Source organism: Malus domestica, chromosome 04 (genome assembly GCF_042453785.1).
Source record: "Malus domestica chromosome 04, GDT2T_hap1".
Classification (NCBI taxonomy): domain Eukaryota; kingdom Viridiplantae; phylum Streptophyta; class Magnoliopsida; order Rosales; family Rosaceae; genus Malus; species Malus domestica.
Window position 1 is genome coordinate 27087252 of NC_091664.1, and position 15257 is coordinate 27102508.

Below are 15257 nucleotides of genomic sequence, written 5' to 3' on the forward strand. Positions count from 1 at the left end.
GGAGGTCTAGACGACGCTAGGCGGGGATTTTTAGAACAGTGCATATCGTTTAGGTTCCTCAAAATCCAAAGCAAGCAAAATTCACTCCTAATATTCTTTTTAGTCACGGCGAAAACTCAAGTAGTTCATTTCGTTCGGAGTGGTAGGTCAGCATTCAGATGAGGGATGGGTGGCCAACAGGTCCGGCGCGCTTGAGAGTTTTTTACTTAAGATGTTTTGATTTTCTCTCTTAAATAAGAAAAAAAGGTGAAATTAGAAATTTAAGCTGTCTTTATTTTTATAGTATATTCGTAATGTGCGCCAGAAAAGAGAGAGAAACAAAAATTCCCTAAAAAATGGATTTACCTTATTAGTAGTAATTACCAAATATATAGCGATAAAATAACTCTATTTAATGAATGGATAAGTCATACAGAAAAAATTGCGTTTTCATACATGCATCTATGTATGAAAATTTCCAGACAAACTTCCATATAAAACCAAAGGTTGGATAATATCAAACAAAAATTCATCAAAACATGTACATATATACCAAAATAGTCTACATTAATTATTGTATTTCTTCATTGCAAAAATATTAAATTTCTTTTCAGGATAAAATCTTCCACGATTGACTAAGGTAATCCCTTGCAAACTGCTATAAATAGCATCGGTGGTTTAGCGTTAAAACACACCAACTAAAACCCTAAAAAGTCACTAACGCTCTCTTCCCTCCTTTTTCCCTAGTCTCCGTTTCTCTCAAAATTTCCTCGCTTTGAAAAAATCATGGCTGGGAGGAAGAAGGTGAAGCTAGCCTACATCATGAACGACGCAAGTCGAAAAACGTCATACAATAAAAGGAAGAACGGCTTCATTAAGAAGATGCATGAAATCAATATTCTTTGTGATGTTCCAGTATGTGGTATTATGTACAGTCCATATGAGTCTGAACCTGTTGTCTGGCCCAATCTTTTGGAAACGCAACGCCTCATCACCAAGTTTAGGAGCATGCCCGAGGCAGAGCGGAATAAGAAGATGGTGACCCATGAGATGTTTTTGAAGCAGAGGATTGAAAAGGAGCAGGAGAAGCTGAACAAGCTGAAGAAAGAGAACCGGGAGAAGCAAATTCGGATGCTCATGAACCAGTGTCTTACTGGAAGGCCCCTGATTGGCTTGGACTTAAACGATTTGAACGATATGGAGTGTATGATCAAGGAGTGCGTGACAGAGATTGTCGCACAGATCAAGAGCCGGAAGGAGGAGAATCTGGCGGAGAGGAACCAACCCCAAGTTGCACGTACACAAGTGCTAGCACCCTCAACTGATCAGAACATGCATGCAGCAATGGAAACACAAATGTTTGATCTAAACAACATGGACGCCATGCAGACGGCTCCATGGTTCGTAGGGGACGTGTCAAACCAACATTTCGGCTATGTTGATGATCAGATCCCGCCCCTTTAATTTCCCTCCAACTATTTAAACTATTTAAGTAGTTTTGTATTAAATTATTTTGTTTCAAACAGTGTTTTAAGTTGTTTCCAATTTGATGCATGATTACCTTGACATCAAAACCACAGTGTCTTTATGTCTTTTATTTCTTGAATTTTATGCAGTCAAAATTAATTATATAAGAGCCGTTTGTTTTGTATTCATATTCTATAGGTCCTGCTGGATATAAGATACATTGATATGTTAATGAGAAAATCAAAGAAATAACAACCAATCAACAAGCAAACAAAATCATAGGACTGATTAATCATAAAGGTCCAGGGAGCTCGATATTTTCATAAATTGATCTCATATTTATTTATAAAAAAAATACAAATAATCATAAAGGTCCATGGAGTTGGATGTTTTCAAAAATAGATCTCTTATATTTATTTATAAAAAATACTTTACGCAAAGAATAACTTATAACTTGAAGAGGAATTCTACTATTTGACAAAAGAAAAAAAAAAGAGGAATTCTACTAATTAATGTATGTTTGCACCATTTCTATTTGAATAATGTTCATAACATTAGAAGGCAAACCTCCACCCATTAGTTAAATCTAATTTTATGGAGTAAAAGAATGTAAGAAAACATTGAGAACGCAAATTATAACTTTTTTCTGTTTTTTATATGTACTATATTGAACAAGAAAAAAAGGTGTATTATATGAAAGAATTTTATCGATGACTAATTTCCGTAGGTACTTTTGTAAAATTATTAAATATGCAGATTGATTAGAAAAATTATGATAAACTATTGATTCTTTTGGTGTCTAAATATATGATTCATTTAAGTTTACTATAGTTCGAAACTTTCTAACATTCAAAAATTTATAGATCCAAATGTCATACTCAGTAAAGATTTATGATACGTTTAGGAGTTCAAGAGTTGTGCTCTATACCAAAAAGAATAATGGTGGTGGAAGAAGGAGGTACAAGAAAAGGTTAAGGCTATAAAGGAATGTTGTAAAGTAAGGTGCATCAAGGATGAGAATGAAAATGTTATAGCTATGGATAATGGAAATGATCTAGCTATGGAGAATGCAATTAAAGAGAGATGGAGAGATTATTTTTATAATATGTTCAATGAAAGACACGCAATGGATTACTTCTCTACATGAGTTGAGTAACTTGGAAGAGTGTAAAAGTTACTCTTTCTACCGTCGAATCAGGAAAGAGGAAGTGATTTTAGCTTTGAAAAAGATGAAGCATAAATAAGCAGTGGGTCCCAATGATATATATAGGATTTAAGGGCAAAACTTCAACGATATACCAATCAAAGTGTGGAAGGTCTTAGAAGAGACGGGTATAGTATGGCTCATAAACTTTTTCAATAAGATTTTGAAAACAAAGAGATGCCAAATGAGTGACAAAAAAGTACTTTGATGCCTATCTACAAGAACAAGGGCAACATACAAATTGCATGAATTATAAGGGTATAAAGTTAATGAGTCATACAATGAAGCTTTGCGAGAGAATAATTGAACATAGACTGAGAAAAGAGATACAGGTCTCAAACAATCAATTCAGATTCATGTCAAGGCGCTCAACTATTGAGGCAATCTATCTCTTACTAAGATTGATGAAACGACATAGAGATATTCAAAATGATTTGCACATGGTCTTTGTAGATTTGAAAAAAACGTATAATAGGGTCCCAAGAGACATTCTTTGGAGAATTACAGAGAAGAATAAAGTACAAGTATCATATATTCAAGCAATAAATGATATGTATAACAAAGTAATGACTGTAATAAGAACTCATAAAGGACAAACTAAAAGCTTTCCCATTACCATAGGGTTACACCAAGGCTAATCTTTAAGCCTTAACCTTTTTGCATTGGTAATGAATAAATTAACGAGATATATTCAAGATGATATCTCTTGATGTATGCTTTTCGCAGATGATGTAGTGCTAATAAATGAAACGCATGATGGAGTGAATGTGAAGCTTAACCTTTGGAAGGAAGTTCTGGATTCTAAGTAGGTCAAAGACAGAGTGGAGTGCAAGTTCAATGAGAATTGAGGTGCAAATATGATAGGGTGATGACTGAAGATTAGGAAGTACAAAAGAGTGAAAGCTTTCGTTACCTTGGATTTATCTTGCAAAAGAACGAAGAATTGAAAAGGGATCTCAACTATAGAATACAAGTTGAATGGATGAAGTGGAATAGTCATCGAGTGTGTTGTGCAACTGTTATATGCCACTAAAGTTCAAGGTAAATTTTTATAAGACGATAATAAAGCCAACAATACTTTATGGCATGGAATGTTGGATGGTTAAGCATCAAAATGTGTAAAAAATGAGGTAACATAGATGAGAATGCTTCGTTAGATGTGTGGGTACACGAGAAAGGACATGATTAAGAATAAGGATATTCGAGGTAAGTAGAAGTGATTGCTATTGAAGATAAGATGAGTCGTTAAGGTGGTTTGGACATGTGAACCAAAGACCTACAAATGCTCCAGTGAGAAAATGCGATTATGAGACAAGCTCATGGTAAAAGGGTTAAAGGAAGAATTGCAAATGGACTTTGAGAAAAGACATGAAGTACTTGGAGCTAACATAAAACTTGTTAAGTGCAGTGGCGTTTGTGAACACGAAATTTTCCTGAAACAAACGAGACAAGAACAACGTGCACAAAATAATATTTTGTATTTGATGATTTTGGGTTACAATCTCTCTCAAATTTAATCCTCTGATTCGATCTCCGTAAGGTGTTGATTTATGGATGTTTCGTTGATCCAAGGGTCGTCGAGGCTTGATTTTGGATGAACTGTTGGAAGTTTCTTCAAGGGTCGTGGGCTTGATCTTTGAAGGTGGATTTGAGCGAATCTTCAAGGAGCCGTTGGGGCTTGATCTTGAGGATGAGTGTTTCTTCAAGGGCCGTTGAGGCTTAATCTTGAATAACGGTGATGAACAGATCTTCAAGGGCTTTTGGGCTTGATCTTGAAGAATAGTGATGAACGGATCTTCAAGGGCTTTTGGGCTTGATCTTGAAGAACGGTTGGATGTGTGGATTTGTAGACGTTGTTGATCCAAAGGGCCGTTGGGGCTTGATCTTAAGATGAACGGATGATGAACGGTGGTGCTTTCTTCAAGGGTTGTCGGGGCTTGATCTTGAATTAGTGGAAGTTCTTCAAGGGCCTTTGGGGCTTGATCTTGGATTGGTGGATTGTTGATCCAAGGGCCGTCGGGGCTTGATCTTGGAAGAACGATGAACAAAGAACGAAGAACACTTTCTTCAAGGGCCGTCGGGGCTTGATCTTGAATTGGTGGATGATTGTTGATCCAAAAGGCCTTTGGGGCTTGATCTTGGAAGAACGATGAACGAAGAACACTTTCTTCAAGGGCCGTCGGGGCTTGATCTTGAATTGGTGGATGATTGTTGATCCAAAAGGCCTTTGGGGCTTGATCTTGGAAGAACAATGAACGAAGAACACTTTCTTCAAGGGCCGTCGGGGCTTGATCTTGAATTGGTGGATGATTGTTGAACCAAAGGGCCGTTGGGGCTTGATCTTAGGATGAACGATGAACGAAGAACGAAGAACGAAGAGAGCTTTCTTGATTCTTCGGGAACCTGGATGCTTGAGAGCTTCAGAGCTTCAAGAATTTTGCCTAATGATTTTGGTTTTTTAAAATGAATGAAATGGCTTCTATTTATAGAATTTTCCAAGGCCTAATTTTGAATATAATATTCCAGATGAAATAAATCATCTCTGCCAGGTGTTGACACGTGTCATATTTGATGCCTTTTCTGACTCATTTCAATTTTTCGTCGAGTCACACGCTACGTGTAAAATTTATGTAATACATGAGCGTTAAAATTGTAACTATTGGTCAACATTTATTTCACCGAAATTTCGATGTCTACAGCATTCTAAGATTTATACAAACTACTCCATTTAATGGTGTTGTAGAATTTCTCCATAATTCAATGTTGTTTCTATGATACTTTTAATACTAAATAGTTTCTCCAAGATCCATGGAAATATATATAAACATGTCTGGGAGGGGGGAAGGTTGAATGTGGATCCTCTTGGATATAAAATTTCTTGATATGGTATGAGAAAATCAAACAACCAACTGAGCAACAAGTAAACAAAATTAGATGACCTATTTTGTTAATAAAAGTGCATGCAGGTAGTTGGAGACGTTTTCGTAAAGAGTTCTCTATATTATTTTCAAAAACATTTACACAAAGAACAACTTAAATATTGAAAGATGACTTCTAAATGTTCATACTTTTCATATTGAATAATAATTTTTATAGTATCATGAGAACACTTTAGGAGAGAAAATATAACCGAGTTTATTTTGGTTATTGTTATAAGAAGCACAAGTAGTCAAGAAAAATAATCAGCAGAACAAAATATAACTAATGTTGGCAGATGTCACTTTACTGCAATGGTGGAAAATAATTATACCAATACTCTAGTATGGGTTCGATTCGCACCGATTTCTCTTTCCTTTAAAAATGACATATTTAATATTATTTCTATAAAAAAAAATATAACTGATGTCGTATTGTACGAAAGAGAGATTGCCCGTGGTTGTGCAATAAATATTTAATTAATATATATGTTTGTAATGTATAACCCACTCACGAACCACATCATGTAAGTAATAATTATCTGATGTGGAGACTACTTATGTACTACTACATAGAATTTTTATCACCTGCAAAATTAAGGTAAAAAATATTTAAAAATACTTGCACAAGAACAAAATTATCATAGTATAAAAAAGCTCAAAAACCTAAAATATTTACAAAATAACAAGGTTATCATAGTAAAGAAAGCTCAATTAAAATCATTTTCTACAAGGATTGATATGAATAACTTGTATTTAAACCAACTGTTAATTAACTATTCAACACAAGATTTAGAAAAGATTTGTAATTGTGAATTAAAGTAAAAGACAAACAGTAAAAACAACTAAACTAACAAGGATTGAAATCGGCAATAAGAAAACAAATGTTTTAGAAAATCAAATGTAAAAGGCACTCGGGTTTAGCCGTCACCATCTACAATCCTATGTAGTTCTACAAATTATTTATGAATTACACATGCAAACTTTGAATGTTAGATTTTCGTAATGCATATTCCCCTTGGTATGTTCAAGTTAGAATGTACATCTAATATGCAATATGTCTATGATGTTCAGATCAAATATAAACATGGAAGACTCATTAAGTTGTGTGAGAAACTTTTAAAAAACCATGCAACCCTTAAGAGCGTGATGTTTGCCTTAAGTGAGTTTACAATTATCAATCATAAGAAGCCCTATTCAATTCCAGGGTGATGTTCCAACAAAAATTACATCAAATTTTTTTGTCTAAACATCCTAGTAATGATCACTCATCAAGATATGTAGATAGTTTAAACACGATGATAATCATTTTTACATTCATCTCGTTACCTAGAAATTATCCAAATATCTTTTGTTACAGCTTAAAGGAGAGGGCTATATGAAATTAAAATTCCTCAAATGGCAAGTGAGATATTTTTTTCCACAGTGTAGTTGTATTTTATGGTGTAAGAATCTGAAATTGTTCTCTGGAATGTGCTTTGAAAAATGTAAAGAAGGCTCTTATTCTATGTGGAACTTTGAAGGGTTAACCCTAGACAATCAATTATTCGATTTATATGAACCATCAAAAGGTACTCACCAGGGATCTTATAAAAGTGAAACTTATATAGGTTTAGAAAGATCACGGTTCAATACAGCTATACAGAAGTGCATCCAACTCTCACTGCACCAACAACTTTAGGCTGGAATCACTAGTGACGTGTCTCACATTGTTTTTATGTGTACGTTAATGGAGGCGGAGCCATCCAGAATTCGATAAAAAAAAAAAAAGTGGAAACAAAGGATGACTGAAATCAAGACCGACAAGAATGACTGAGACCTTAATGAACTGAAATCCAACTCTCACTGCACCATCAACTTTAGGCTGGAATCACTAGTGACTTGTCTCACTTTGTTTTTATGTCTTGAATGTGTACGTTAATGGAGGCGGAGCCATTCAGAAATCGATAAAAAAATTAAAAAAAATTTAAAAAAAAAAAAGTGGAATACAAAGGATGACTGAAATCAAAACTGACAACGAATGACTGAGACCTTAATGAACTAATGAAACGAAAAATTAGAAATCCAAACCAACAACTAATGAACAAAAATCAGTACAATCTCTACTTAATTACTTAAGAGTAATGCTAGAGAGACCAAATTTTTTGAACCAAATAATGTGTCACCAATAAGAAACAAGCACGTGAATCGACACTTAATTAATAATCTAATTATCTACAACCACATCATTTAGTTTGCAAATTTGGTTTAAAAAATTTAATACATTACTCTTTCTTAAATATGAGACATACTAGAGGAAGAAATAATCCCTTCGAATACTGCTAAATTAGTACATTCAGAAACCAGCAGCAACTGACTGAGAACTTCATGAACGAAAAGTTACCCATCTGAACCAACAGCGAATTAATGAATGTAAATTTGTACAACCTCCGCTTACTTTAATATGAGATCTTACATTAGTTCACCAAGCCTGTAACCAACTTCATAGCATTTAATTAGCAGTCAAATTAGTGAAGAATGTTGAAAAGCTGCTCCAGTTGTTTGATTAGCTGATTCAAGTTATGATTCAATACAGGGGTAAAGAACTAAAGATTCAGGGTTTAAGGTAAAGATGGTATTATGTGACACACAACGTGCATACTTGTAGACACCGAAACAACAGCCAGATTAACGAAAATTAGTACAATCTCCGCTTACTTTAACACGAGACCTTAGATTGGTTGATCAAAAGTGTAATTCCATGATTGTAAACACCAAAACAACCAATAGCATTAGTGAAGAATGTTTTGAAAACAAGTTGCTCTAGTTGTTTGATTAGCCATGATTTGAGTCTCGGTTCAATGCCACGGGCTGGAGTGAAGATTTTGTTATGTGACACACAATATGCATATATAATATGCTTTGTTTCTGGTTCATATTGATCTTAATTATGTGTCTCCTCCTACTTTGGAGGGTTGGTCTGGTATTTTTTTCTCTACCATTGCTTTTGTTTCTGCTAGCTGTACTTATTGTCTGTGGAAAAACCCCTATGCCTAGCTACATTTGCATGTTGCAGCAGCCTTTTAAAAAAACTATCTTAAGTAAGATGCTATTTGAGGACAAAATTAAATCATGTACCATGTACAACAATTTGTGCGGAAGAAACCACAACCCCTATTTGTGAAACTGACTTAAATTCCAAATAATTGTAGGCACTTTAACTTTCAACCAGTATCTTGCAAGAAAAGTAACTGAGTAAATTGCTTGAATTACGAAGCTAGAGTTCGGTCTTGTATCTTTAGACAACTTACATACGCTCCTTGTACACAATAATTTTTTAAAGCAATATATAGGCCAAAAATATAAAAGAACTTGATGAAACAGCTGCTTTATCAGAAATCTATTGAAAATTTGCCTGCAAGAATATTATGTAAATTATGTTGAAGGTTAAAATCTAAAGGATTCTATGTGCTCTTTAAATTTTCTTAAATTTCCAATTTTCGATTATACAATTAAATCATGAACATTATCTTTAAAAACCTGAAGAAACCACACAAAGACTGCTATTGAATTGCTGCATATTGCTAATCAAAAGCAACCTGAATTTTTCTTTTAACCAGGAATGGTTGATTGCAAACATAGAGAAGATGATGAAAGTAATTTATAAAATTCTATATCTGGTGGTACGAAATCGTACAATATTCTAGGGTATATCTAAGACTGCTTCTGGAAGTGCTAAAAACGTTTTATGACAGCCAAAAACACTTACATTTGGCAGAAAAACTAACATTGTTTCATGGTCATAGATGTGCACTTTTCCATGAAGCACTTTGATGTCTACTAAAATAACTTTTGGTAAAAGTGCTCATGAGAACAAGTGCTTCCGGTAGTGACTGTCATGCTGAAACTTCTGATTAGTTTCTCTCTTCTACCATGTTTTTTTTTTTTTATTGAAAAAATACACCAGTAAACTTCGACGCTGCATTGACAACTTCCACTAGCTTCATGCTGCTTATAATTAAGTTTATGGCAATATCCATTAGTTTTCTATTTAAATTGATTTTGAAAACCAAAATAGAAGAATGAAAAAGACAGAATGGTAGTAAAAAACTCTGTGACTTAAGATAACAGAAAATGCATAACAGAAACAGATACGACATTTATTATAGTGATTTACAAATAAATACAAGCTTGTTTGAATAAAATATCACAATATAGTACATTAAGTAATGCAGGCATCCATGGTTTTCCTTTCTTATTAGGCCTTTCCATCAGGGTTCACAGTTAAGGTTTGGCACTCATATTCTGAGACAATGTTCTTGTGGATTCTGTCTATGAAAGCAGCAGCTTTGTTGTCAATCCCGGGCTCAGCCACGAACCGGCCTCTGTCCTCCTCGCTCGGCCAAACCCTCCTTGCATTCATGTAGGAATCCTCCGCCATGTCGTCCCCTCTGCGATTGTGTGGCCTCCTCGATTTGAACATGTTGAAGAATGAGAAGGAGGATTTCTTCTGCCTGTTGCCTGCCATAACTCTTTTTCGACGCGAAAAGATAATTAAACACAAAGGTTTAAGTGAGATGAAGAAAGTTCTTAATACTCACTTTGGTTTGTTGTGACTATTAAGAAGGTGGTGTGTATTTATAGTAGGAGGTGATCCTAGTGGAGAATCTTGGAGGATTCAAACTGCAGCTAAGGAAGTAATTTTGGATGGTTGAGATCACAAATAAGACCAGAGAAAACAAAAGGTTGAAAGTACATTTTCTATGGTCCTCTACTTTCTCAATTGACCAAAACACTCATAGAATTATTGTCTCTCATTTGACCAAAAGCAGACTCATACAATTTTCGAAGAATTGCCATGGAAATTGCATATGTTGCTAGAGCGGGATGTGCTAGCTTCCTTATGCACTCGAGTTTAAATTCTCTTCCCCCACAAGAAGAAAAAAGAAGTACTACTATGAAGATTGCATTAAAATTTACAGATAAATCCTTTAAATAGTGATATTCCACCTAAAGTTCATTGTTAACCTTTCCACTTTCTTCATCTTCCAAATCATTTAATTAGCAGTGATGATCAGCCAAATCTGACCTGTTTTTGGGATGTGACCTATTTTTCTTGAGAGATGTATAGTTTTATTTGATTAGCTCCGGATTAGCATACATTTTACTACGTATTTAATTAACAGATACTATGCATATGATTCTATCACCAGAACGAGTCATCCCTCGTGATCTAAAGCTTGTTTAGATTAAGATTAAGCGTGTGTTGATCAGTAAAATTGGCATATTTAATGGGGTTTTGTTTAAGAAAATTATTTGGCCTTCATTAACTTCAAGGAATAAGAAATACTGGAAACTTCATAAGATATTCAAGAATGCAGAAGGTATATATAATAGTAAAAAGTTCCCCCTTCTTTAGAAAGATAGCTTTGGTTCATGCATTGATAATTAAAGTTCGGCATCCCCTCCTTTCCTTCTTTTCTTCGTACAGACAAATCATAGTCCGACCACATATAAAAACCTTTTCTTTTGCTGGTTTTATAAACCATTTCAGTATTTGTGTCAACTTGTGATTTGTTTCGATTTGCAGTTAAAGATGAATGGCGACAGTGTTGTGCGCAGAAGTTTCTTGTTTTGTAGCATAGCACGCAAGCTATCCAGCTTTAAGGTATCTGAAAACTCTTACTTGTAAAAACCAAGGTTTGGCATGGTCCACCAACTTATTCCCTGCAACTTCTCTCTACCATGCTTTTCAAGTCGTTAAAATATTGATGGTTTCTTTGCAAGCTGTAATCCCATTGATTAGTTAAAGTTAATAAAAATCTTAGTTCTTTATGCGCAGAGAATGCTGCTTCATTTTCAAAGTGCAAAATTGTTAAGTGATTGTTCACACGTTAATTCTTGATTAAGCAAACGAAATAGTGGATTTGGCAAATATATGAGTGCCAGCAAAGAAGTTAGGCAGGATATATATATATACACACACTAGAAACTTCTTATTGCTTGTTAGACTACTCCAAGAAAGTCAGAAATAGAGTAGGTATCCCGGTTGCACCTAAGTTTCTCGAGCAATTTCTAGTTTAGTCGAGTACTTCTAATGCCTAATTGAATGCTTTCTATTTCTAATGTGCTAGTGTTTTGATTTGTTAGTTAAGTGACAACTTTTATCCCCTTTTTTTATATTAGTTTGGGGCTTCTTAATATTTGATTATCTTCACGATTCTTAGATATGGTTTTTGGTTCAATTTCACAAAATTATGAAAGCACTCAACCTCTGTTTATTGGTCCTTCAGTTTGGGAATAATTTAATTTTGCACCTTGTTTGGTCTCTAAATTTGGATGGGAACGGGTTGTATGTTGATGGAAGAAACGAAAAACGTATGTCCAACTTGAAGGTAGAAGATGAGTTATTTATAGAGGAAATACATCCATTCTAATCCAACTCTAATTCCGAAAAAATGAAAAAGCGTTCACCTCTACCTTTTGATGTACCTAAATTTAATAGGTTATCCATTTCAATTTAATTATAAAAGGCTAGGGTATCGTTTGGTATGTAGGATTGGAATCATTTAATTTATTAATCTTGTGAGGGGTGCACTTATCCCCATTTGCATTCATCCCATGGGGGGATGCACAAATCTCCATTTGCGAATAATGTATTTTGACCGAATAAAATCACGATTGAACCATTTAATTTATTAATCTTCATTCACATATCACTTCTACAAAAAATCATTCGTATTGGAGATCCTTTAATCATGAATATGTTACTTGGTACCTAAACCGTCAGTTTTTTATTTTTTCCTAAAAAAAATACACCAGAAAACTTCGACGCTGATTAGCACTGACAACTTCCGCTAGCTTCATGCTGCTTATAATTAAGTTTATGGCAATATCCATTAGTTTTCTACTTAAATTGATTTTGAAAACCAAAATGGAAGAATGAAAAAGACAGAATGGTAGTAAAAAACTGTGACTTAAGATAACAGAAAATGCATAACAGAAACAGATACTACATTTATTATAGTGATTTACAAATAAATACGAACTTATTGTTTGAATAAAATAACACAATATAGTACATTAAGTAAAAGTAATGCAGGCATCCATGGTTTTCCTTTCTTATTAGGCCTTTCCATCTGGGTTCACAGTTAAGGTTTGGCACTCATATTCTGAGACAATGTTCTTGTGGATTCTGTCTATGAAAGCAGCAGCTTTGTTGTCAATCCCGGGCTCAGCCACGAACCGGCCTCTGTCCTCCTCGCTCGGCCAAACCCTCCTTGCACTCGTGTAGGAATCCTCCGCCATGTCGTCCCCTCCGCTATTGCGTGGCCTCCTCGATTTGAACATGCTGAAGAATGAGAAGGAGGATTTCTTCTGCCTGTTGCCTGCCATAACGCGAAAAGATAATTAAACACAAAGGTTTAAGTGAGATGAAGAAAGTTCTTAGTACTCACTTTGGTTTGTTGTGACTATTAAGAAGGTGTTTGTGTATTTATGGTAGGAGGTGATCCTAGTGGAGAATCTTGGAGGATTCAAACTGCAGCTAAGGAAGTAATTTTGGATGGTCGCGATCACAAATAAGACCAGAGGAAAAAAAAGGTTGAAAGTACATTTTCTATGGTCCTCTACTTTCTCAATTGACCAAAACACTCGTAGAATTATTGTCTCTCATTTGACCAAAAGCAGACTCATACAATTTTCGAAGAATTGCCATGGAAATTGCATATGTTGCTAGAGCGGGATGTGCTAGCTTCCTTATGCACTCGAGTTTAAATTCTCTTCCCCCACAAGAAGAAAAAAGAAGAAGTACTACTAGAGCGGGATGTACTACTATTAAGAAGGTGTTTGTGTATTTATGGTAGGAGGTGATCCCAGTGGAGAATCTTGGAGGATTCAAACTGCTGCTAAGGAAGTAATTTTGGATGGTCGAGATCACAAATAAGACCAGAGAAAAAAAAAAGGTTGAAAGTACATTTTCTATGGTCCTCTACTTTCTCAATTGACCAAAACGGACTCATAGAATCATTGTCTTTCTCAATTGACCAAAGCAGACTCATACAATTATTGTCGCTTTATTTTTCGAAGAACTGCCATGGAAACTGCCGATGTAGCTAGAGCGGGATGTATTAGCTTCCTTATTCACTCGAGTTTAAATTATCTTCCCCATAAGAATTAAAAAAAAAAATTTACTACTATGAAGATTGTATTAAAATTTACAGATAAATCTTTTAAATAGTGATATTCCTCCTGAAGTTCATTGTTAACCTTTCCACTCTTTTCATCTTCCAAATCATTTAATTAGCAATGATGATCAGCCAAATCTGACCCGTTTTTGGGATGTGATCTACTTTTCTGTGATAGATTTATAGTTTTATTTGATTAGCTTCGGATTAGCGTACAGAAAATACCCTATGCCTAGCTACATTTGCATGTTGCAGCAGTCCTTGAAAAAGGGAAACTTTAACGAAAAGTTTTCAGTACTGTTTATTTTAACGAAAAATCACATTTTTACGCTAAAAAAACAATCATGATACTATTCACTTTACCCTTTATTTTGTCATTATCGTTAAAACTCAAAGTTTTCAAGTTATGTTCATTAGTTTTTCTTTGAAAAAAACTATTCTAAAGTAAAATGCGATTTGAGGACAAAATTAAAGCATGTACCATGTACAACAATTTGTGCGGAAGAAACCACAACCCCTATTCATGGAACTGACTTAGATTCCAAATAATTGTAGGCACCACAACCCCTAGCATGCTTTTCATGTCATTAAAATATTGATGGTTTATTTGCAAGTTGTAATCTCATTGATTAGTTAAAGTTGACAAAAATCTTAGTTCTTTATGTGCAGAGAATGATGCTTCATTTTCAAAGTGCCAAATTGTTAAGTAATGTTCACACGTTAATTCTTGATTAAGCAAACAAAATAGTGGATTTGGCAAATATATGAGTGCCACACAGAAGTTAGGCAGGACATATATGTATATGTATATGTATATACGCTAGAAACTTCTTACTACTTGCTTGTTAGACTACTCCAAAAAAGTCAGAAATAGAGCAGGTATTCCGGTTGCATCTAAGTTTTCTCGAGCAACTTCTGGTTTAGTCGACTACTTTTAATGCCTAATTGTATGCTTTCTATTTCTAATGTGCTAATGTTTTTATTTGGTAGTTAAGTGACGACTTTTCTCCCATTTTTTGATATATTAGTTTGGGGTTTCTTATTATTTGATTATCTTCACAAGATTCTTAGATATGGTTTTTGGTTCAATTTCACAAAATTATGAAAGCACTCAACCTTTGTTTATTGGTCCTTCAGTTTGGGAATAATTTAATTTTGCGCCATGTTTGGTCTCTAAATTTGGATGGGAACGGGTCGTATGTTGAAGGAAGAAATGAAAAACTTATGTTCAACTTGAAGGTACAAGATGAGTTACTTATTGTGACAGCCCGTCCTGAAATATATTTTCGATAGTGTGAAATGTCTATATTGCCCTTGAACGTTTGGTGGTGGTGTGTAAATAGGCCAAGGATTAGGGCGAATCCATTTTATCCCTAATATTTTGGACCCAATTGGAAGTAAGCTTTTGTTTGTTGGTTGGTAGCCCAAACTGGACCACACTCACACACCCCCACTCTCATGTTGACTCTCTCTCTCTTCCCTCTCGGATTTCATCCATTTTCCGTACAATTGTACGGACAACTTCCA

General features: G+C 34.7%; 1 protein-coding gene and 1 long non-coding RNA gene across 2 annotated transcripts; one reads left to right on the forward strand and one right to left on the reverse strand.

Moving 5' to 3' along the window:
* The first annotated feature begins 765 nt into the window (after nt 1–765).
* LOC103419472 (agamous-like MADS-box protein AGL80) lies at nt 766–1443 on the forward strand. Its single transcript, XM_008357567.3, has one exon. It carries the CDS (start codon nt 766–768, stop codon nt 1441–1443), a length of 678 nt encoding a protein of 225 aa, XP_008355789.3.
* An 11094-nt stretch (nt 1444–12537) lies between these two features.
* On the reverse strand, nt 12538–13910 carry LOC114824581 (uncharacterized). The gene is made up of 2 exons (XR_003772867.2): nt 13002–13910; nt 12538–12932 (listed from the first exon to the last, which is right to left on the reverse strand). It is a non-coding gene; the product is annotated as an uncharacterized lncRNA (long non-coding RNA).
* Between the last annotated feature and the right edge of the window lie 1347 nt (nt 13911–15257).

Bases quoted from the DNA above. Each gene is read 5' to 3' on its own strand.
- LOC103419472 (XM_008357567.3), top strand. From the start codon at position 766: ATGGCTGGGAGGAAGAAGGTGAAGCTAGCCTACATCATGAACGACGCA.